Genomic DNA, 22,532 nt, shown 5'->3' with positions numbered 1-22,532 from the left:
AAGCATGGCTTCCTGATGTACTACGGTTTATGCGGGTCAAAACGGAGGATGCTGCGTGTCTGTCCGTGCGTCTTTGACACGTGTCTTTAAATAACCTTACACTTATTTTTGTGTTGTAATAAAAGACCAAATGTCCTATTTTTATAAAAAAAAAACATATTATATATTCTATCAAGTAAATAGACAATTAGAAATTGGATAGAAAAGGCTGCTAAGCCTTATAGTTTTTTCTGATCAAATTGGACATTTTCAGTATTTCCTTTTGGTCTTTATTACATTTGGATTACACCTAGAATTCTATACATAAAGATGTTGTCAGACAATATCTTAGGTGTTCAGTATAAATGCCCTGACATGGCTGCTTCAGGAAACTTGCTCTAAATGGACGGTAATTAACAGAGGGCTTTGCCATTTGTTGATTAAAATTCTCCGAAAGTCCTCTGCACTTGGTACAATATCGTGTGATGTTAGATTGTACTTGGTATGCAGTGAAATTACACAGTGTGAGGAATATGTTTTATACATGTTTAAGTATTACGTGTTGATATAGATTTTTATCTTTGACATGAAGTAGCTTAGTTTTATCCAGATTCAGTTCAGTTTATGCACTAGTTCAGTGGTACGAGAAACGTGCCCATTTGATTTCCCTGGAAGAGCACGGACACCTGGTGAGTCTCTTCCCTCGATGATGTCACCGTTATCCTGTGTCCGAAGTAGCCATGGCAACAAGTATGCTTAAATGTTTTTAGGAGGTCGAAGGGTCACTTAGAAAAACACAGGTGTAATCTAATGTCAGAGTGTCCCTAAAGGGTGTGTTCATTGTCTTGGATCTCTCCCCTTCACCTTTTCATTTTCATGTCTTGGGGTCTTGCAAGAATGGTATTTATCCATTCTGTTTTCCCTTTTAATTTCAACGTGGTGGCTGTGATTTGACCTGCATAGACATTTTGTTTCTACTTGTGCTTTTTCTTCTTTGTGGCTGCGTTACAATCAGGAGGTGGAAATGCAAAAGAGTACCTGTTGCCATAGTAAGTACTGTCCCACATCCCAGGCTTCTTCTAATAACCTCTCCATGCATGGCCTTGCTTTGCAGCGCTGCTCTGCCTGACTCGCCTGCTAAACTTCTAATCTCTGTCTCACTTCCGTTTGATGATGGGTGCTATTTCAGAGGTCGTCCTGGAACCAGTCTTCCTCAGTATGACCCCAATATCATGTGGAGATAAATAGCCAGAAAAACTGTTCTGCAAAAGAATAGTCCGTCCACCCCCCCCCCCAACTAAGAAGCTGAAAATTCCATATCTGCATTAGAAGGGACTGAAGCATAATAAAATTCACATAAAACTCCTTTGGGTTTTAATCTCAATGCCTACAATGTTTAGTTTGTTGTGGCAGTTAGTTACAACTGATCGAATATCAGCAGTACTTAATAGGTGTTATTTAACAGTAATGTCCATCTTTAATTATTCCTTTCTTTACTGGACATGTGGGATGTTTGTTTTTCTCTCCAAAAATTTTTTTAATCCAAACCAGTGACCCAATGTTTAGATCCAGCAAAAGAATTAATGGAGCTCTGAGATACACCTTGCAACAAAAATATGTTATTAGTAACCCTGTCTTTGCTTTCTGGAATTAAACCATTGGGGGGAAAGTCTACAAGTGTTTATCACTTAACGTAAAAGCTAAAATGTTTAACAATTTGCAGGTAAGTAATTGAAAATGCTTCTGAAAGGCAGTGTTTTGCTTCGCTCAGTATAGCATTTGCTAACTCTGTTAGGGTGTTTCTATCTTGAAGTGAAAGCTATGCTTGCAGTGTAAATGGATAGCCAGCGTTGGGTAATGCAAGTAAGTGTGTGGAAGCATAGCAACGCTGTGATCAACCATTAGTGGTTTAAGGTAAAGATTAAAAATATCAAGAAAAACGACATGCTGTGCGATTGTCGGCAGCTAGCCGTAGCCCTGTTGCGGTTTGGCTTCTGTGTTTTGTAAAATAAGCATTTTGTAAGTCTGTTACTGTTGTGCTAAAAGTATTTAATTGTCACGTTTTTCCAGTAATAAGCTTGGACATAGTATTTGTACAATATGACATAACCGCTGATGCATAAATAATAAAGGGTAACTATATAGTAGAGTAGCCTTCAGATTTGGTTTTTAATCTGAGTTTTAAAAATGTAGTTATAACAGTCATAGAATATTTAGGGTAACAGCATGGTTGGGGCTTTGTTCAGCTCACAGAGCCCTGGGGGAGTGAATTTCTTCCCATTTCCCGGGGCTGACAGATTGACAGTGACGTGGGGGTAGATTAGAACAACGCTTTTCACTAGACACTGTATGACGTTTGTGTGTGCAGAACGTGATTCGTATGAGGGAAGAATGGCCAGGGAATTCAACTCATTGAATTAAACAGACCTTTATTACTTTCAGCCTTTCTAGTAACCAGGGATGATGAATCTAACTTCTTTTAGCTTTGTCTTGGTAGCATAATATTTTAAGTGTTCATATAAATTGATGCTTTTTGGATTTGTTACTTTAGGGGAAGGAGAAAAGGATTTGGACGTGATAAGGATTTGGAGCGTAAGGAGTGTAGTGGACCGATTTTAATTAGCAAAAAGATAACGAAAACAGGCTGTTTGAGAACCTTGTTTCTCTGCTAATTGCATTAGCAGTCCTCATGCGCACGAAATGCCTGATCTGACTGTGTCACACTTGGGTCCCCCTCCGTCTCCGCAGAGTCCCAGCAGGAACAGCCCTGCAAAGACGAGAGTGACACCGGTACTTTACGGCAAAGCCCCCCCGACCAGCCCTCCCAAGCCCCCGCCCCAGTTCCCTCTGAAGGACCCGCCCCACCTGAGAACCCGGAGCCCCCGGCTGCCCCAGAAACGGCCGAGGACGGCGCCGCCGCAGCAGCTGCCGGTGACCAGGGCAGCGACGAGTCCCCCAGCAAATCCCCCTCCAAGAAAAAGAAGAAGTTCCGCACCCCCTCCTTTTTGAAGAAGAGCAAAAAGAAGGATGCCTGAAGGAATTTTGGGAGCCCTCCTTTGATTGGTTCTTTTTTGAAAATTGATATGTTTTTGTTATTTTAGTGTTCACCTATAGCGTGTGCCCGTTTTTCGGAAAAGGGTCAAATTACCTAAACGTTTTAACACTGTTGCTTTTAGTGATGAATGACTGAACTACGCCTGTGGAAGAGCAGTTCTGTGGTTTCTTTACTCGCGTCGGTTTAGGTCCACACTCAAAGCAAGCGACAGTTTTTAATTACCACTTAAAAGAAAAGAAAATGCATTACGTAACTTGTAGAATTTATTGGCATTGCACGCAAAGTGTGATTTAAACGGAAAAATGCTAAAAAGCAGTGTTGTTGGTAACCCATGTTAAGGAAAATGACAAGTGGGCTGCATGGTGCTCATTTTTGATAATCTGTAGCATTGGATTCTTTTATATTGGCATTGCAGTTGAATTTGGGTCCAAAGGTATATTGAAAAGTAGGATATGCGCGCGGCAAAACAATATTAACAAAGTAATATTTTACATTTATATACCCATACAGGTTTCTAATGGTATAAATGTATAAATCACATTTTTTTTAGTTTGTTTCAGCTTTGGATAAGCACTAAATTCAAATGGTTGTATCCAAGAAAGATACACTAACATTGTGTTACATAAAATTTTCTATTACAAGAATATAGATAGCATTGTTTTTTAACTAATCCCATTGCCATATGTTAATTTGCACTGGGAAGTCAATCTGTTTTTGCTCTTAGCTTTAATATATGCAAATCTGAGATGGCAAGAAATCCCACCTGATAATTCTTGCTTTTGTTCATCATTTTCACATTAGAGGAGCTATTTTTGTCTTGCGTAACATTGCATCCTGAGCCATGATAACAAATCTTTCTGAAGTTTTTTTTTATCCTGGGGAAAGATCAAAATGTAATCGTAATTATTAAATTGATTTTTTTTTTGTTTTATATATGCATCTGCACATACGACAGTTCAGAGCGTTTTTTTCGCTGTGTAGAGGTACTTTCCTCATATAAAGCCCGACTCCATTTTGTAAGAAGTTGATTCTGGGTTGACCGGATCTTGTGGATAAACGGACCCTTTTCTGTGCTTTGGTCCATATTTTGTGATTGTGCTTTAAGTACCCTGTTATAAAGTGTGAAGGATGATGTTAAATTGGATTAAAGTAAATTGATCAATATGTATCACATAAAAATACAGATGCTTCCAAATTCCCCCCCAAAGGTAAATAACTGAAGCATCTATTATTTAAACTGCACGGATTTTCTGCTTCGAAAGAAATTTGAGGTTAAGCTATGAATGTTGTTGCTGGAGGCACGGCTCACGTGATCTGGTGGGCCATCTCGCCTCTAGTGTTCCAGATGGTAAAATGTCCTCCAGACAGTCTTTACTTTTGGAGTCACACTCCATCGCTATGAAGTTGTATATAAAGGAAATCTGATCCAGGTGCAGATTTACACTGATGTTTAAAACCTGGGTGAACATTGCTATTCAACCAGTGTCAATTGCACTTGGTCTTTGTGAAGCTTGGCGGAAACCACTATATGATATATATTTTGTGCAAAAAAAAATGTTTTTTTGAAGGACTGCATGGCATAAAAGGCTTTGAGCTTGTATAGTTTGTCTTATGTACATTAAGACTGTAACCCTCTGTTATTGTGCTTTATTGACATTCTTATAACAGTACTAAGTCAGTTCTCATAAGGACGTTTTCTTTTTCAAACACAGCTCCATTAAACCTCTATGTTCTTTTGGTTATATTTAGTACATATATTCAGCACATTATTATAACTGTATTAATTACACGTATTTTTTATAGTACTGTTTTAATTGATCAATAAAAAAAATCACTTTAAAGTGTCTCTAATGTGTACTTAAAAAATTAAACGTTGAATTTTTGTATTGAATGTAAGCAGTGATTGTCCTTGTTTTTAAGCCGTAATTCTTGAGCATTATAGTAGTGTGGTATGTGTGACACGGAGAACCCTTTGAACGGATGTATGCTTGTTTGGTGTCCTTACTCTTGTCATTGGCATTCGGTAAATGCAGTACAGAAGGGATAAATGAGGGGGGTGGTTTCTAATTATAAGAATCTTTGGGCAATATTATGATTCCTGTAGCAGTTCCTTCACAGCTGGTGGGGGTTTAAATCTTGAGTCTCTATTTATGTTCATATTACATTGTGAGGACCACAGTGTGATAACTTCCCCCACAAAGATCTGTGAATGCGATCGAAAGATTAAAATTTCCAAAGGTCTTGTATGTAGTTTGGTTACTTATGGTTAAGGTTAGGGCTGGGTAGGGGTCAAAGTCGTCATATTGAGATTAGCCTTTCCCCCACAGAAATGAAAGGAGAGCCATTGATGTGTCATATGATTATCTCCCACAGTGCAGAAGTGGATTGGTGTCTCTGAATTGCCCATGTTGTGTGTGTGTGTGCGCCCTGTAGCGGACCGACATCCTCTTCTGGGTGCGTGTCACTCATTTATGCTGTTCTGTCTCGGATACACTCCTTTTAATTAAAATTAAGATTAACTTCATTGATGCCAGGGGGAAATTCTGGTGCATACAGCAGCATGAACATAATGCACAGACAAAAATATGCATATACTGCCAAACGGACTACGTACAAAGACGGTACCCTTAGTGCAGACAAGTAATCATGGTGCAAACGGATTTAAAAGGTACTCGGTACACATATAACATATCCTGAAAAACTGAATAATGTTATACTACAAATAAACATCTGCACTTAGAACAGAAAGTACTGGATGGTCACTTTGGTCTGATAAACCATAAACGGCAGCTTGCTGCACATGTTAAAAGACCGGAACCTCCTCAGAAAGCAGAGCCTGCTCAGGCCCGTCCTGTACAGCACTGCTGTGCTGCCCACAGGATCCAGTCTGCTGGCCAGGGGAGCCCCCAGCTCCTTGTAGGTACTTGTTGATGTAGCCCCATGGTCTGGTACCTTGGTATTTGCATATTATATATTTGCATATTATAGCTTGCTAACATTTTTGACGGTGACTGTTCCATTCAGTCTCGCAAAGCACACAAATCGTGTACTAAATTTTAGCATAAAATTTATTTCCGTGTTGCATTTAATTACGTGTTGCAGGTACATTTGCTCCGATTTGCTTTTTTATTATTATTTGGACTGTTACAGTAATTAAGTTCAATAGCTGTTAACAGCATAAACGACCAATGCACATTTTTAAAATGCAATATTGTAGGGATCCACCCGACTTCCACTGCTCTTCCAGTAAAGGGTCACTGTGCATCTGGAACCAGGTTGTCACTGGTGGCAGAATTTATCATGAAAATTGAAAAAACTACGTTTTCCCTGCTTATCTGAATCCAGAACAGTGCTGCGTGAAGCATTGATATGCAGAAGTTCCTCTTGGTGAATTTTCAATATTATAATATATATATAGTGGTGAGGATTAAGCCTCACTAGAGATGTATGAAATGGGGGAGGGGGTGCTAAGCCTTCACCAGGGGGTATGACATATGACGCTATTCAACTAATTAGTATATAGTAACATATATGGGGGGGTAATAGCCCTCCTAAACAGCTGTGGAAACGCCCCAAAGATGAACTTATCTCTAGTTCTTTGGCTGACGTCAGCATAGATCCCCACCCAGTCTGTCACAAAACTAATTTGACTAACCATTGCACTTTTCTTCCCAAGCAGGCAGGCCAGGGCCCCGATGTTCACTTAGGATAGCCTACATATGAATCTTCCCTACTTATAATGCCTTCTGTTTCACTTATATACAATATATATATATATATATATATATATATATATATATATATATATATGTAAAATAGCAATAATAGTTTGTTAGAAACAACCGTCTTTTATACCTGTACTAGCCAAACTAATGATAAATTATGAGACCACGTGGCGGTTTAAGCTGATCTGTGCAGGATTTTCTAACACAGACAATAGAAAAAGTACAATACTGTTAATCAGAAGTTGCTGCCCAGACTCTCTGGAAGACTTTCAATAGGTGGCGCTAAAGAAGTCGCTCCGGATTTTATCCGATTTTGAGAAACTCGCTGGCTGTTGAACTGCGACCTTTAACATGTGTGACGCCCGCTGTGTTTAGGCAGAAAACGTGGGTCTGGCTCGTCTGATTTGCGTTTTACTGCTTATTTAATTTGTGTTATACTTAATGTACGTGTGCACGGCAAAAATTGGTTCTCGAGTTTACGTGCTCGTATATAGCATGTAAATTTAATAATTAAAATTTATTAACGTTGACTTGAAATGATGCTTTGGTGTTTCTAATAACGTTCATGGTATTTATGCGTCTTCTCTTTTTACAGTACTGGCATACGTGCCGTTCTTATATAATAACTGTTAAAATGTTTTTGATAAAATGGTATGATGAAAAATTTTATATATGTTGTATTTTGATAGTCGTTACTTTCTACGTGCTCTTTGCAGTGCGGTTTGGTCATAGATCATTTTTCGGTGCAAAAGCAGAAATATTAGTTTTCGTACAAAAAAAATAAAAAAATTCTGTTCATTATTTATAGTGCTTATGAAAAAACCTAAACATGGGGAAGCCGCAGAAAAAGAGGGGTCTTGCTGACAAAGTTCGTAAGACGAAAACCTCTAACGAAATCAAGAACAATCCATTTGAGGTGAAGATCAATCGGAAGAAGTTTGATATTCTTGGGCGAAAGACGAAACACGATGTTGGTCTTCCTGGTGTTTCCAGATCAAAGGCCATAAAAAAGGTGCGTGATATACCTGGAAAAAGTCTGCAGTGGCTTTTTGAAAATTTCGCATTGTGGCATTTGTATATAGATTAAATATTATTCTGTACTCTATTGTCAAACTGCCTTTTAATTTCCCAGCGCCAAGAGACCCTGCTGAAGGAGTACAAACAAAAAAGCAAATCTAACAAGTTTGTTGACAGGCGGTTTGGTGAATATGATTCCAAAATGGCACCTGAAGACAAAATCCTGAAAAGGTTTGCCTTGGAAAGACAGGTAGAGTACATACCTGAAAAAATGTCATCTTGCTGATTGCGGCGTTCGATTTCTGCTTATGTAACGTGTCTTGTTTTCCAGCGTATGCAAGGCAAAAAGAACGTCTATAATCTTAATGAAGAAGAGGAGCTTACTCACTTTGGCCAGTCGCTGTCAGAAATTGAGAAGCTGACTGATGTGGTGGACAGTGACAGTGAATCGGAGGACAAAGGGCTCCTCTCTGGTATGTTGTACGTACTATAAGAAAGAGAACTAGTTTGGAACTGTTATGAAACAGTACAGTGGGCTAAGCCTGAGTGCCTGTAATCACAAAGTCAACAGTTCAAACCCAGCCTCAGCACATCTGTGGGTCCTTGAGCAAGGTCCTTAACCCCCAGCTCCCTGGGCGCCCCAACAGGTGGCTGCCCTTTGTGGACAGCTTACTCTACAAAGAGCAAGTTGAGGGAGGCGTAAAGAGAATTTTCCAAGGGATGGGATGCTAGCTCATCGCATAGCACTTCAAACAGTATGGTGTATAGCTGTCGAATAGTTTTGTTACTGTATAACCTTTAAAATATGAATTTCTTGAAAAATTTAAAATCTTAAAAAAAAAAAATAATAATTGCATTCTCAATTTGTTTATGCTGAAAATAATGGCGATTTTTCTTTCTCTTTGTTTTTTAAGCGGAGTTTACTGCGTCACACTTCGGTGGAGGAGGCGGCTTGCTGAGGAAGAAGGATGCTGAAGAGGAAGGCGATGAAAGAGATGGGAAACCCAGGTCTCGCCAGGAGCTAATTGAAGAACTTATCATCAAGTCCAAGCAGGAGAAGGTAGGCGGGGCCTCTCTAGGATCTGAAGTCACCTGCATCTGCTCTCATCCATTCGCGTTCTCTGGAATTTACCAGTTATTGGTTATTCATTGGTGCAAAGGGTCTAACAGTCTGTTCTAACCTGTCAAGTAGGGTACTTGTGACAAAAGCTAAATGGCCGTGCTTAATGTGATTGTCAGCATGAGCGCCAGACCCAGAAGGAGGAGTCGCGGGTGCTGACCGAGAAACTGGACCAAGACTGGAAGTCCATTCAGGGTCTAATGGCCCGTAATGCCCCCAAGTCGGTCTGCAAAGTGGAAGAAAGCAAGCCGAAGGTAAGATGGAGATAGATGTCACTGGTTGGCAAATGTGAGTTTGTTGGTTTGAAACTACGATATTAAACCTAAATAAGTATGTATTCATAATGAAGACGGAAAGATGGTCACTAATGCGACTAATCTGATTGTTTTTTTTTTCTCCCTCATTAGCAGAAAGTCCAATGGGTTGATTTTTTATTTTTTACCCCCCTTAGGCAGAGGAGTATGACATAATGGTTCGGGAGCTGGGCTTTGAGATGAAGGCTCAACCTTCAGAGAAGATGAAGACGCCAGAGGAGGTGGCCAGGGAGCAGAGGGACCGGCTGCAAAAGCTGGAGGTGAGACATTCTTCCTTTTTATTACCACAATTGCGATGATTATAGAAGTATCCCCTTGTAACCTACACGTCTCATTATTCCGCCAGTGCTCTGTGTTATCCTGCTTCTATTCACTTAAATATATTTTCTGAAGCAGTTTGAGTAAAAGTTTATGACTGAGGTTATAACAGATCCGTCAGTCGTTTGTAGTAAGTCCGCCTTGACATCAGTTTTGCCAGGATACTGATGGATAGTGTGAAATGGTGTCAGTGTTTGTGCTAATTGGGAATACCGAATGTGTCGATGTGAGTAAGTGAGGATATTTATTGATTGAAGGCTGACAGACAGCGTAGAATGTTGGGTGATATCGAGGAGGAGACCAGCAAGAAACAGAGCTATTTGTCAGCAGATGACCTGAATGATGGATTCATCTTGGATAAAGAGGATCGGCAGATGCTTTCTTACCAAGTAAGTGGACTAACATGAAATGTCCCCCATCTTTCCTGTCTAATCAGAAGGCAGATGAAACATGATGTTTTTGCGTTTGTGTGTGTGTTTTTTTGCCTTAGGATGGAAAGTGGAACATAGAGGAGGAGAATCAAAATGCTGATGATGATGGAGGCCATGATGATGATGACGACGATGATGATGGAGGCCATGATGATGATGATGATGATGATGATGAAGGAGGCCATGATGATGACCAACATGGAGAAAGTGGATCAGAGGAAGAGGGTAGTGACGCAGAGTCGGGTCATTCTGACCTCGACTCAGAGGAGGATGTAGTGGAGGATGACGATGCGCAGGTTCCCAGGAAAGCCGAGAGCCAAGCTGACCCACACTGTGCCTTAAGTAAGGAAGACCGGCTCGCTGAGCAGGAGGAGGCCAAAGCAGAGCTTCCATATACCTTTCCAGGTAAGACCACCTGCATCCAGAGGGGCATCCACCCAGGTGTGTGCATGCAGCTTCTGTGTTATAATAATTCAATAGGACAACCCCCCCCCCCCCTTTGAGTCTGGTTCCTCCCAAGGTTTCTTCCTACTAGGAAGTTTTTTCCTTCCCACTGTCACCTCTGGCTTGGTCACTGGGGGCTTTGGGTGTGGAGATCATGTAAAGTGATTTGAAACTCTGCCTTAAGAGTGGTTTGATTAGCAAGCAGCAGTTTTAGGGGATTCAACTCTTATTTTAGTGCTTAAAACAGACCGAGCTAATATAGCAGATATATGCATTAAATGTGAATTTTACAACAATGGATTGACAGCTGGTTTTGCCCTGTTAATTTCATGTTACATGTTCCTTAATAATGAAATAACCTGCAGTGTAGGTGTCACCAGTACAGCGGTACAGTGTTTGTTTATTGTGCTGAAGTGCAGTTCTATACACGTCTGCTACAATATCTGAAATGAACTCTTTTAGCACCAGAGACCTTCAGTGATTTGAAGTCTCTTCTGCATGGGCATTCCGCTGATAAGCAGTGTGTTATTCTGGAGCGGATTCAGAAATGCAATCACCCAAGCCTGGCAGCAGGAAACAAACTGAAACTACAGGTATCTCTTGTCCCCTTTTTCGTTTGGGTTAGAAAAATCTTTTCTTTTGTAAGATTGATTATATTTATTTTTTCTATTCTCCAGAAAATGTTTGGCTTTCTTCTGGAGTATGTTGGAGACTTGGCCACTAGATGTCCTCCTGAGCTCGGCACAGTAAACAAACTTGTTCCGTGAGTATCACTTCACTTCCTGTCACACGTTCTCGGGTTCTAGGGGTTATTCTTAATTTGCGCTAATTACGAGAGTCACACAAAGCTCCATTTAAGAATCAGAAGTTCAGGTTTGGCTCTCCGCAGAAAATAATTGTCCAGGCCTCTGTTAGGGATAAACATGGATTCAAATATCTTCTTGAAATGCGTATCAGACATATCGTGGTGACGCTTGGGGTGTTGGGTGCTCAGCGGGTCCAATCGCTTGCAGGATAACGGGTTTGAATCGCTTCTTTGTGACTTTCTGTGTGACTGGAGTTTACTTGTTTTCCTCTGTTTGCGTCGCTCTCCTCTGGGCAAGTCAGTTTCTTCCCAGAGTCTAATGACATGCAGTTAAGTTACTTGGCATCTCTTCATCGCAGTGTCAGTGAACTGGTTGGAAGTGCAGGTGCTTTTCTTCATGCTATCAAATTGCTGATCTATAGAAACTTTTATTTAAAAAAATTAATTAGAAAATGTAAAATTATGGGAATGACCCATTTTCTCTTCCTGGTAGTCGGTATAATAAATATTCTTCTACTTTGTTGGGTGTTTGATTCACGTCCACAGATCGATGTGGCTTTGAAGTTTGTTTGGTCTCTCTGTCTTTGTGTGGCTTTCAGCCACAGACCAAAAACAGCACTTAGGTGAATTGGCGTCTTTAGCTCTCTCTCTTGGAGTGGCAGTGTGTGTCCTCAGTGCTGCATCGCACCCCAATCAGGGTGTCCCTGCCCTGCGTCCTGTACTTCCTGTGAGAGGCCTCATTCCACGACCGCGCACTGGATAAGTGGAATTGATGGATGGATTTTTCTGAAGTTGAATGGTTCCTAAGGGTACTTAAAGTAGCTTCTGAGCCCCATGAGTTCAGAAATAATAAGGTTGCGTTGTACGCTTTTAAAATTAAAGCCACATGCAGCCGAGTCCTAAAGGATTGGTTGGTCTGATACTCAAATTGTCTCGAAATAGCCGTAAGGTCTCCTGTTTTTCAGACATCTGTACGGCCTCTGTCAGCTGTTCCCAAACGCGGCGTGCCTGGCCATGCAGAACATGCTGAGTGACAGTGCCCACGATATGGAGGAAGTCGTAGAGGTCAAAGGTCGAGCCGCTCTCCCAGGCCTCGGCATGGTAAGCGTATTTCGCGTGCTGTTTAATCTGGCACTTCTACTAAAACCACAGATGTTGCCTCTGCCGTGTGATCATGGTGTTGGATGCCACGTCTTCTGGCCCTGCAGCTCATTTACTTGAAGATTGTAGCTCTGCTGTTCCCCACTTCGGATTTCCGGCACCCTGTCACCACTCCTGCCTTGGTGTACATCAGTCAGCTACTCACGAAGGTCAGTAGCTGTCCCACGTTTGGTTAAACCCACATTGCGTAAAAGGAAGTAGCTCCCATCTTGGACCTAAAAACGCAAGGCTACTGTACGCCTTTTACTTTCCTTTTCTCCAGGGAGAGCAAGTCAGGGTTTTCAGTTGTGAGATTTTTTAAAAAGCATAAAATAGCTAAACTTAAATATTCAGTTTCTATGGGAATTTGTCTTGCAAGCTCAAGAAATTTCCAATTTTTCAAAGTTAAAATCAATACGAGACGAAGTTCAGAGATATAGGGTTTCAAATACTATGGTACAGTAAATACTGAGTTTAAAGCTTGGCTTGTACTCATATCTTGGCCCTGTTCCAGCAATAGCATAGTTCCATGTTGCTGCCTCTTATAAAACTTGGCAGTGTAGTGTAATTTTTCCCTTATGTTATGTTGTCAAAGCAAACCCAGGGAAGAAAGAGGCATTACTTAAATTATGTAACACTCTAAATGCCAAAGGTCTATATATATATATATATGACATAAGGTGTGATTTACCAGGAATGAATGAGTTGTGATTCTGCGGCAGTTTTCAAATCCCCAAGAAAACGTAACTAATTCAATTCCTGATTCTTTCCCTGACTGTCCTCAAGTGAGATTTTATACAAAATAATAACCATGTTCACTGATGACATGTTTTCATTGGTATTGGTTATAGAAGATTAAGTGTCTGATGTATTTATGAGAGTTTATTTTGGTTACATTTTTCCCCAGTGCCCACTAACATCCCTGGAGGAAGTGACTGGCGGATTGATTCTGTGCGGCCTGACGCTGGAGTACGTCACACTCTCTCAGCGGTTTGTCCCGGAGCTCGTCAGCTTCCTCTTAGGAATCCTGCACCTGGCTGTCCAAGACAAAAGCTCCCTCGGTAATGCACCACAGAGGATGATCGCCGCTGTTTACGAATCGCTTTCGCCTTTAGGGATTTTATTACTACACGTTTCCCTTCATTAACGTGATTAATTCCCAAAAGTCACTGCGGAAACCACGTTAGTCAAATATAATCAGTCATAAAGTTAAAATTGCTCCGCTATTGATTGATCTCAGAATAATTAAGTATGTTACCATCATAAGATAATATGATATTCTTGTAATGAATGGCCCATATTGTCAGTTCCTTAAAGCCTGTCTCTCTTCCAGTCTGAATTTTACTCTTGCCTTGTATATATCTTTTCATTATGTCAAGTTTAATGTGTAATCACTTTTCTCATTTCACTCGCCATTGTAGCGTTGCTCTTAGACATAAAGTGGACAAATATTTCTAAAGTTTAAAGGAAACAGTGAGTTAGCGATAGATTTGATAATCACATGCACTTTCTATGCATCAGCTGCCTGTTTTGACCGAGGAGGTTTCCAGCTCCTGTAACGCAACTGATGTATCGATTTGCAGGGGTTTTGGGTTAAGCTTGATCAAAATGTTTGCCACCTAATATAAGGATCATCCCAATTGATTTAACGAAGTTAATCAGGGGTGACCTGTCAATGTTCTACGCCTGATGATTGGGGAAGTGCTTTGGTCATTTGTTTTATCTGTTTCATGTATGGTTTGTGCAGGGGTGGGCTTGTGATTTTCTGGGGCCCCTCTGAAAAAGTCCCCTCCCCCCTGGTGTTTTAAAAATAAATAAATAGCTAGCGAGTAGAATCAGAAGATCATAGCTAGGTACCTGGTAAGCGGAACACGCTGCTTCATCTCCTGAATAAGGAACGCATTCATTTAGTGTTTTTAATGTAGTAACTGTTGGCGGCCAGCAGAGTGCGCCAGCCTCGTGGGCCCTAAGCTAATGCGCGGTTTGGATGCTGGCAAAAACTGTTGCTGGATTTGGTGTAAAATCAAAGCCTTAGATGAACGTTGCCTTGCCTGTAGTGTAACGTCTTTTAAAATGCGTTGCTGGGTGCCATGCGTTTTAGCGAAAATTATAATTAGTCAAGCGTGCCGCTAATGTAAACTTCATTATCTTGATGTTGCCAATGTGCAGTGCGTGCAGTAAGGGAGCCAGAACTGTGACAGTGTGCAGTGAAATACCTTCGCCCTGCTGCCACCTCGCAGCCTGTGGAATTTAGCCCGGCTGGTTGGGAAAGCCTTAAAGGGACCGCGATGGAGCGTCTCTGAACACATTCACGTTCACATGCTGACCTTCCCATGATTTAGATGTTCAAATGTTTGTCGTTTTAAATTATATCAGAAAAAAATTTTTTTTTTTTACACTACACTTTTTTTGTTTTAATCTTTAGTATATGTTGAAAAAATGTTAGTGGTATTTGTGTAAATTTCCGTTGATTGACATAATTCCCAAATGTCACTGCGGAAACTGCGTTAATCAGATATAATCAGTCGTAAAGTTACAATTGCTCCGCTGTTGATTAATCTCAGAATAATTAAGTATGTGTTACCCTCATAATATTATAGTCTAACATAATATATTCTTGTAATGAATGGCCCATATCGTCAATTCCTTAAAGCCTGGCTGTCTTCCTGTCTTACTCTTGCCTTGTTTAAATCTTTTAATTATGTCAAGTTTAATGTGTAATCACTTTTCTAGTTTCACTCGCCATTGTGGCATATTCTTGGGCATAGTTAAGTGGACAAATATTTCTAAAGTTTAGATTCAGAGGAAAAGCTTAAATGAGATGTTCTGATCTGGTGTACAAACTGCTGAGGACCAAAACGTAGATCCGTAACAGCTGTCTGGTCAGAGTGAATCAGCCGTCCACAGGCTTTCATGACAGCTGCTGTCAGGCCGATGGGTCTCGAGTCACTGAATTTGTGATGCTGATTGTAGGTAACATGCCTTCATATCCAAATCCTATTTCACATTTGCTACTTCAAACTAAGCTGAAATTCGATTCGATATGTAAATCTGTCCCTTCTCAGACACTTTCCTGACTAGCTTCTCTGATTTAGGGTTGGGGAAATAATCAAATTTTAATTTCGATTACGGTTTTGGCTTCCAACGATTACTAAAATGATATAATTGAGATTATTGTTTTGATGTCTTGTTTGTCTTGTTTTGATGTCTTGTTTTGCAGTGATGCTCCCGTTTTGTCTTGTCTTATAAACCCAGCACTCCTCTTTCTGTCCCTTTTCGTTTGTTTCTCAGTTGAACTAAGTTGAGGGTCCAAGGATGTCCACTGTTTTAAGTCATTGATAATTGTTACATAATCGTGATCTCTAGGTTGACCAAAATAATGTTAATTATGATTTTTGCCAGTATATAGCAACCTTGCTGTGATGTTTCAGGCTACCGTGTGGTGCCACCATTCAAGCTAACAGGAAGACACTGCGACCTGCTGGTGACGAGCGACGCAGCTCACGCCAAGTCGTGGTGCAGGACACCGCTGCCTCTGTCTGGAGCCCAGTGCCTCAAGCTGAAGGACGACCTGGAGAGAGACCATTATAAGTAAGAGAGTCTGCGAGGACTGGAGCAGAAGTCTGCAGCTTTAGATTTGACAATGTTTAAAATCCATCCATTAATATTATTAGAAATGAACAAAATAGAGTTACAGGTAGTTCTCGCTTTCCAAGCTCTCGATTTACGAGTTTGTATCTTTCTGAGAATTTTCTGCGGCAAAAATTATTGAATTTTTCATAATATATATATTTTTTAATTTGCTCGTAACTTGGCATGCGCTGCCCAAAAACGCCACCCGTTGCCCGACCATAGTTATTAAAATATCTGACTGTATTTGTACTTTGCATGTCTACCCATGCGCAGCATTGCACTTTGCGGCATATTTAACATGGTGCATGAATTGTACCACTTCGTTTCTTTACCCAACCTGACGCCGTTCATACACCAGGTTAATTTTTTGTACTGTGAGTGACCTCCAGCCAGCTCGGATTGGGGTACGTGAAGGAAAACCACCCCATGTCCTGAAAATCAAAGTGCCCAAAATTCACTGTGTATATTATTTTTTTAAATGTTAATTCTAATAATGTTTGTTTCCTTCGTGTATTTGGCAAATTTTTTTTGGCGAGAACCAAAGTCGTGATTTTTTATAACATTTCTATGGGAAAATACCTCCCGCTGTACAGGTTCTTGATTAGCAAGCAATAATTTGAAACAAATTAGCTCGTAAAGTCGAGAACTACCTACATAACAAATAACCTGAAGTTGATATGAAACGATACGAGAGCTTTGTCTAGCTATTTTGTTTGCTTTCATGATCGTTTATGGTTTTCTCATGGCTGTGTGGAGGGAGCCACACAGGCCCATGTAACAATGGAAATCAGGGGAATGCAGATATGGGTGAATAAATGGAATGTGTTCTTCGCTATGTATTTTCTGTGCCCCCCCTCCGTCATTCTCCAGCATAAACTGAAAAGATTTTTCTCTTAATTAGATGCCCTAGTCATGTAGACCAAAGTGTGTCGCGAAAGTGACCCGAATACAAAGGCGTGTCACATAGACCAGCGTTCAACTGGCAATTAAACTTAAAATTAATCCAGCATTGTGGAACCTCTAGATCAGAACCAATAAGCACTGAGTCTCTGCATAGTGAAACACAATTTCTGGTTTCCAGTAGGGAGTGTACAGTGCGATAATTGTGCGAATTATTCCTGGACTAAGACTGATATTTAGAAGCGTGTGTGTGAAATGCTTTAAATTACTCATAATTATCACATTAGTGCCAGTTCTGAGAGACGGCAGGAATGCCACTATTGAGACAGGCACTTTGGTAAAGGCCTCGCCCTCGCACAAGCCCCCGGGGAAGCCAGGCCTGACGCCTCTTGCATCTCCTCTTAGAATATAAGTGCTTCTTAAATGCCTGGTTTAAGAAGCCACAGCAGCAAGACTTGATTTGTAATTCTCCTACTGATGGTGGACGTCCTGTTTTTCAGGTTGTCGTGCTTGGCCACGTGTCTGGACCTGGTGAAGAGGTGTTCCTCGCTGTACAAATCCTTGCCATCTTTCTCCCCCATCTTCTGGCCCATCAGAATCCTGCTGTCCGAGCATATCTCTGCGGAAGGCCACTCGTCAGTCCTGCAGGTGGCAGCTCCCGGTCATCGAGACGTTCGAGTTTAAAGCAAGCCTGTCTGCTTTTTTTCATTCATGCTCTTAGGTAGTCTGGGGTCCTGGTAGATGTTTGAATATGAGAACTTGGCATAATTTGTATGTTATAGGCCTAGTTTTTGTTCCCTCAGCTTGGAGTAATTTTCTAAGGCAATTATTGGTTATGTGCAAGTCACCTGTTTATTATGAAACACTACGTTGCACCTGTGACATGCAGGGACACTGTGAAAGGCGAGGGGAGTCAGGACAGTTCCTGGGGCTCCTGAGAAACAGGGGCCCTAAAAAGAATTGGGAACATAATTATATTGGTCTGGGCTGGGGGCCCAATGTGATTTGGGCTGGGGGTCCAAAATCTCGCTGGTGACACCATTCCTGGGTGTAGCTTGTCCTATATTCTGCTTTCTGTGCAGCCACTATATGGGTCAATGGATCGAAATGGAAGAATTTTTGGCGTATTTCTGCTTAAATAACATTCTTGCAGTCATGCTTTAAACATCCTGACCCCTTCACGCCCTGCATGTCATGCATGCTTAGTCATTATTTCAAAGAAAAAAAGAGTAGCAGGTTCTGCCTTGCAGAAAAACACCCTATTTTAATTAAGTTGGATAATTCCTCTCCAAGTACCACGTCACTTAGATATTTTTTTTTTCTAGCTGAACAAAGTTGTTCTTTTTTTGTCGGGATTGTTTTGCATATTTTACCTTCAATTTCTAAATGAAATCCACCGTTCTGGCTGGTTTTATCTAAGAAATTTATGGAAAAACTTTCTTTGTAATACCGAGGGCTTGTTTAATTACCAGGAATATCGGTAATTGCCTTTGTGAAGTCTTGTTCTGAGTGTCCTCGTCCTAAGAAAATTATGTTAATACCTTAATCCCAACTGATTTCACCTGCTGCTAGTCTGCAGAACATCAGTTGGCTCTCATGCCAAGAAAAGTGCCCCAGCTTGGTCTTCAACTAATTATGGAGGAAATTAGACACAGATATCAGATGCTTGTACCAAAAGTGAACTCATTGTATAGCTTCCCCTCAGAAAACAAACACAAAAGAAGATTGTTTACCCTCTGACAGTGACTCCAGGTGGATTCACCTGCTTTACTCTGATATTAACATAGACATTATGCCGAATCTGGCTAAAGAATGATTTTCACAGGGAACGTTGCCGTTCAATGTGAAACGTTGCCAGTGGTTTCTATCTCAGCGGGTTGGGTTGCGGTCCTTATGATTGCCGGTTCAAATCCCGGAGTTAGTAGAATGACTTCAGTTGGGGCAAAGCTCTTAACCCCCAGCTGCTCCAGGGATAAAATCCATGATTTTTATGTCTTGAAGGACCTGCACCGGGAAGCACTGGAAGCTGTATCTGAGTCCCCAGAAAGGCCGTCTCCCTTGGTATTTGAGAAGACAAAGCCCATTCCTCTAAGACTGTTCACTCCTAAAATAGTGGAAGTGTGAGTGTGTGTTTTTTTTTTTCCCCCTCTAGTATTTGGAATTTGAAAAATTTGACAGCATGAATCTTACCGCCTGGTAGTTTGTCAGTTAAGGCGAGACCCACGGAACTCACTCTCTGCATGGTGCCGTTCCAGTTTGGACTTTGGAAAGAAGCGGGGCTGCTCCAAGCAGGAGAGGGAGAGAGAGAAGCTGAAACACAAGTATAAGAAGGAGCTGAAGGGGGCGCTGCGGGAAATCCGGAAGGACACCAAGTTCCTGGCCAGGGAAAAGCTGACGGAGGTCATGAATCGGTACGGACGCTCCTGCATGCCCAGTCTTTAATGGACGCCATTTGTCATTCAGCTTGTATGTTTGCTTTGCATGTATGCAGTTATTGCAAATGAGTATAGTGGCCATGAATAGCCCACAGGGTATAAGAGGTGATGGGAGATGCCAGCTGTGCCTCGCAACCATGACTGTCATCACACCTGGGTGCCGTCAGTCTGACCGGTTCAACCCACTCGTAATTAGCGTAACTACCTTTAGTTGGATTAGGCGGTGAATGACAGCACATCATGATTCGACTTACTGTCAGTTTCAAAGCCTTTTGCAATGTGGCCTGGTTGTGGTTCGATTTTAATTATTCTGTTTAATAACTGGAACTGACAGTTTCATGCTCTGAATTGTACACAGAATCATTAACTGTGATGTAATAGCGCCTCCCTTTTTTTCCCCCCCGTTTGTTTACGACAGGGATGCGGAGAGAAAGAGGAAAGTGAAGGAGCTTTTCGGCAACCTGTCCACTCAGGAGGGGGAGTGGAAGGCTCTGAAGAAGAAGAAGAGGAAGTGATTGGCCATCGCCGGCGTCACATGACACAGCCAGATCTCCGTGTGGACTGTGTTAAAACCAACTCGGTCGCAGAAACCCTATTATTCCTTTTGGACTATAGTTTGTAGGATTATCAGTTGTTTGTGTAATGGAACTAAATTTAACATAATTATTTTTCAAATGGGAAGAAAAAGGGTTTTTTTTTTTTTTTTTTTTTTTTAAAGTTAAACTACAGATAACCAAGAAGTGGTTATACCAAGGTCATACCAACCCATCTCTGCCATTCCCGTTAGCTTGCTGTATGTTCAGAAGTATGACATCGGTCACATTGGCAATGGATTCAAATTCTACGAAGTTCCCCTGGAATGTACATTTTGAGCAATTTGTACAGCTGTTTAATGGACAGCAGTCTTTGTAAATGTGATTTATGAACCCATTAGGATTATAGAAATATTTCCCATTTAATAAACAGATTGCTCTTTATTTGTTACATTGTGAGGTTTCATGGATCGATTCGGTTTGTACACAACAGGGCCGTCGTGGCACCATAATCCAACCTGAAATCCACTCGTGTGTCTCCTGTGAAGTTTGTAAATCACTGACAGATTTATTATGTATGTTTTATTATTATTATTAAATCATAAATTCTTAAACTACAAAAATAAAAAATGGTGCATATTAGGAAGAATCAACAAATGCAAGTTTATGCACTAAAGTCAAGCTTTATTGGTTTTGTGGTGCTTTTTGTACACTAAGCATTCGTGTTACGTTAGGCTTGGGGAGGGGAGATGGTTTCCTTTGGCTTGGGTCGTACTCTTTAACCATAGCACAGCATCACATGGGCATTCTTTTAGGGTTTAGGGGTGACAAGGGTGGTCTAGTATGTCGTCTTCTCGGGTCGGGGTGGAAGAGCAGGGGGGGGGCCTCAGCCGGGGATTTTGGAAACGGTGTGACTTTCCACACTGCGAGCCAGTGAGGCGCTCCGCTCCTCTGTAGTTCATCCTGTTAAATGGGGTGACGGTTACAATGGAAAAGGAAAGACCTCAGTGTTTTCAGCACACAAACTCTGCTCGATTGAAAAACGTAATGCAGCATGTTAAGTGTCATGATGCTAAAAAAACTGGTATTGCATCAAATTTAACTAAGGTATATTATCAAGAATCTCATCCTTGAAGAATTATATGCGTATTAGTATTTTGTGGTGTTTACCTGATACGCTCTCTGCAGAAATGCCCAGTCTCTTCTCTTCGCCTTCCAGCAGCTTCCTGTAGGTGGCGATCTCAGCATCTAGCTTCAGCTTAATATGAAGAAGTTCCTTGTAGTCCTGTAAGTATTTGCCCATTTCGATCTTGGTCTCACAGAGCTGGTTCTCAAGCTGAGCAATGATGCTCTCCAAGCCAGACACTTTATCCATGTGTCCGACCTCCATGTCTTCCAACTGCTGCTCTAATGCTGCATTGTTGGCTCGTAATCCATCGATCTGATTCTGCAGGTCGACCACTTGATTGTGAAAGGTGGTGATCTCTTCCTTCATGGACTTCATCTGATCTTCATGCTTGCTTGCGTGGACTTTCAGAGTGTCAAACTTACCCTTGTACCACTTCTCGGCCTCCTGCACGTTACGAGAGGCCGCTTGCTCGATTTCGACCCGAATGTTGCGCAGGTAAGTGGCCAGGTCTGGCCGGTCGGAGTCCAGCTCAGTTGTCACCTTGGAGTCCTCGATCTGTTTCATGAGATCAGCGACTTCCTCATCGTGAAGCTTTTTAAGGAACTCCATCTCAGCCACCAGTTGTTCCACTCTCTTCTCCAGGTCTGCCTTTTGCAAGGTGGCGTTGTCGACATCTTCGCGGAATTCTCGCAGTATCCTCTCTGCCTCCTCTGAAATAGGTGAGATCACTATGCTTCATTCTTGGTCATAGAGGTCAGTAATGCCAGAAGAGACCATACATTTAACAAAAACGCTCTAAGTCAGAGGTTTTATAGGCAAATTTGATTATTTAAATAGCATTGATTTAGTTTTCATGCTCTTCAATAGGAAAAACACTGTAGTGTAAGTTTTATTCACAGTAGATTTTGGGTCTTACCTTTGAGTGAAAGCTCCTCTTCGAGTTTGAACCTCCATATCTCGATTTCTTCCTCGATATAGCCCCGTTCGATATCGGCGGCTCCTTTCTCCTTGGTCAGAGACTCGATGAGCTCTCTCATTTCTTTAAACTTGATGTCATATTCTTCCCCGATGTTACTGGGCCCTCCCTTGTAGCGGTTTTGCAAAGCAGCTAATTCGGCTTTAAGGGCTGCATTCTTCTGTTCCAGCGCCTGAACTTTCTCGATGTAGCTGGCGAAGCGTACGTTCAGCTCCTGCATCTCCTCCTTTTCGTTCACGTGGACCTTGTGTAACTCCGTCCCGACCTCTACAGCGGCGCCCTGGAATCCGGAACGCCCTCGAGTGAACGAGGATCCCCGGCATCGGGTCGGCGATGGACTCTGTACCCGCATCCTGCTGCTGCCGCTGACCGTCAGTGTCTTCTGTGAGTAAGTTGTGCCTCTCATATTTGAGATAGTCTTTGGTTTCTTAGCAGTAGCCTTGCTCAGCGTTTCACCAGACCACCCTTATTAACTGTCCTGAGCTTGCGGCAGGTTTTTATGGAGCTGCAAGGAATTTTACAGACACCCTTGAGAGTCTCACAGGTTTTTGACATATTTTAAATTTGGTAGTATGACA

The 22,532-nt window shown here is 41.5% G+C and overlaps 3 protein-coding genes across 12 annotated transcripts in view; 2 read left to right on the top strand and 1 right to left on the bottom strand.

Moving 5' to 3' along the window:
• add1 (adducin 1 (alpha)) overlaps positions 1–4,925 on the top strand; it is a 30,630-nt gene extending 25,705 nt beyond the window's left edge. For 2 of the 6 annotated variants that reach the window (XM_049018961.1, XM_049018957.1), the window contains one exon: positions 2,728–4,925. In XM_049018961.1, coding sequence (XP_048874918.1) covers positions 2,728–3,014 — 287 coding nt within the window. In that variant the 3' untranslated portion in view covers positions 3,015–4,925. Of the gene's footprint in view, positions 1–994; positions 1,274–2,727 lie in introns of those variants that run through there. The other 4 variants (XM_049018962.1, XM_049018958.1, XM_049018959.1 and 1 more) reach the window with 3 other exon arrangements.
• A 2,161-nt stretch (positions 4,926–7,086) lies between these two features.
• Positions 7,087–20,498, top strand: nop14 (NOP14 nucleolar protein homolog (yeast)). Of its 5 annotated transcripts, none has more exons than XM_049020331.1 (20): positions 7,134–7,327; positions 7,568–7,771; positions 7,892–8,026; positions 8,108–8,249; positions 8,691–8,836; positions 9,016–9,150; positions 9,348–9,470; positions 9,786–9,917; positions 10,019–10,070; positions 10,104–10,364; positions 10,866–10,996; positions 11,081–11,166; positions 12,174–12,309; positions 12,417–12,518; positions 13,256–13,409; positions 15,780–15,939; positions 17,382–17,529; positions 18,883–19,001; positions 19,137–19,292; positions 19,735–20,498. In XM_049020331.1, exons 2-20 carry the CDS (start codon positions 7,589–7,591, stop codon positions 19,829–19,831), a joined length of 2,598 nt encoding a protein of 865 aa, XP_048876288.1. In that variant the 5' UTR covers positions 7,134–7,327; positions 7,568–7,588; the 3' UTR covers positions 19,832–20,498. The 5 variants fall into 5 exon arrangements, with proteins under 5 accessions (XP_048876286.1, XP_048876285.1, XP_048876284.1 ...); XM_049020332.1 differs by having other exon boundaries at positions 10,019–10,086; positions 10,129–10,364; XM_049020329.1 differs by having other exon boundaries at positions 7,087–7,143; positions 10,019–10,364.
• Positions 20,499–20,512: 14 nt separating this feature from the next.
• Positions 20,513–22,445, bottom strand: LOC125746396 (vimentin-like). Its single transcript, XM_049020333.1, has 3 exons — positions 21,895–22,445; positions 21,020–21,688; positions 20,513–20,812 (listed from the first exon to the last, which is right to left on the bottom strand). Exons 1-3 carry the CDS (start codon positions 22,358–22,360, stop codon positions 20,808–20,810), a joined length of 1,140 nt encoding a protein of 379 aa, XP_048876290.1. The 5' UTR covers positions 22,361–22,445; the 3' UTR covers positions 20,513–20,807.
• Positions 22,446–22,532: the final 87 nt, after the last annotated feature.

The sequence above is a fragment of the Brienomyrus brachyistius genome, chromosome 7, assembly GCF_023856365.1.
Source record: "Brienomyrus brachyistius isolate T26 chromosome 7, BBRACH_0.4, whole genome shotgun sequence".
NCBI lineage: Eukaryota > Metazoa > Chordata > Actinopteri > Osteoglossiformes > Mormyridae > Brienomyrus > Brienomyrus brachyistius.
The sequence above is the reverse complement of the archived record's forward strand: the minus strand, read 5'-3'. Positions and strand labels throughout refer to the sequence as shown.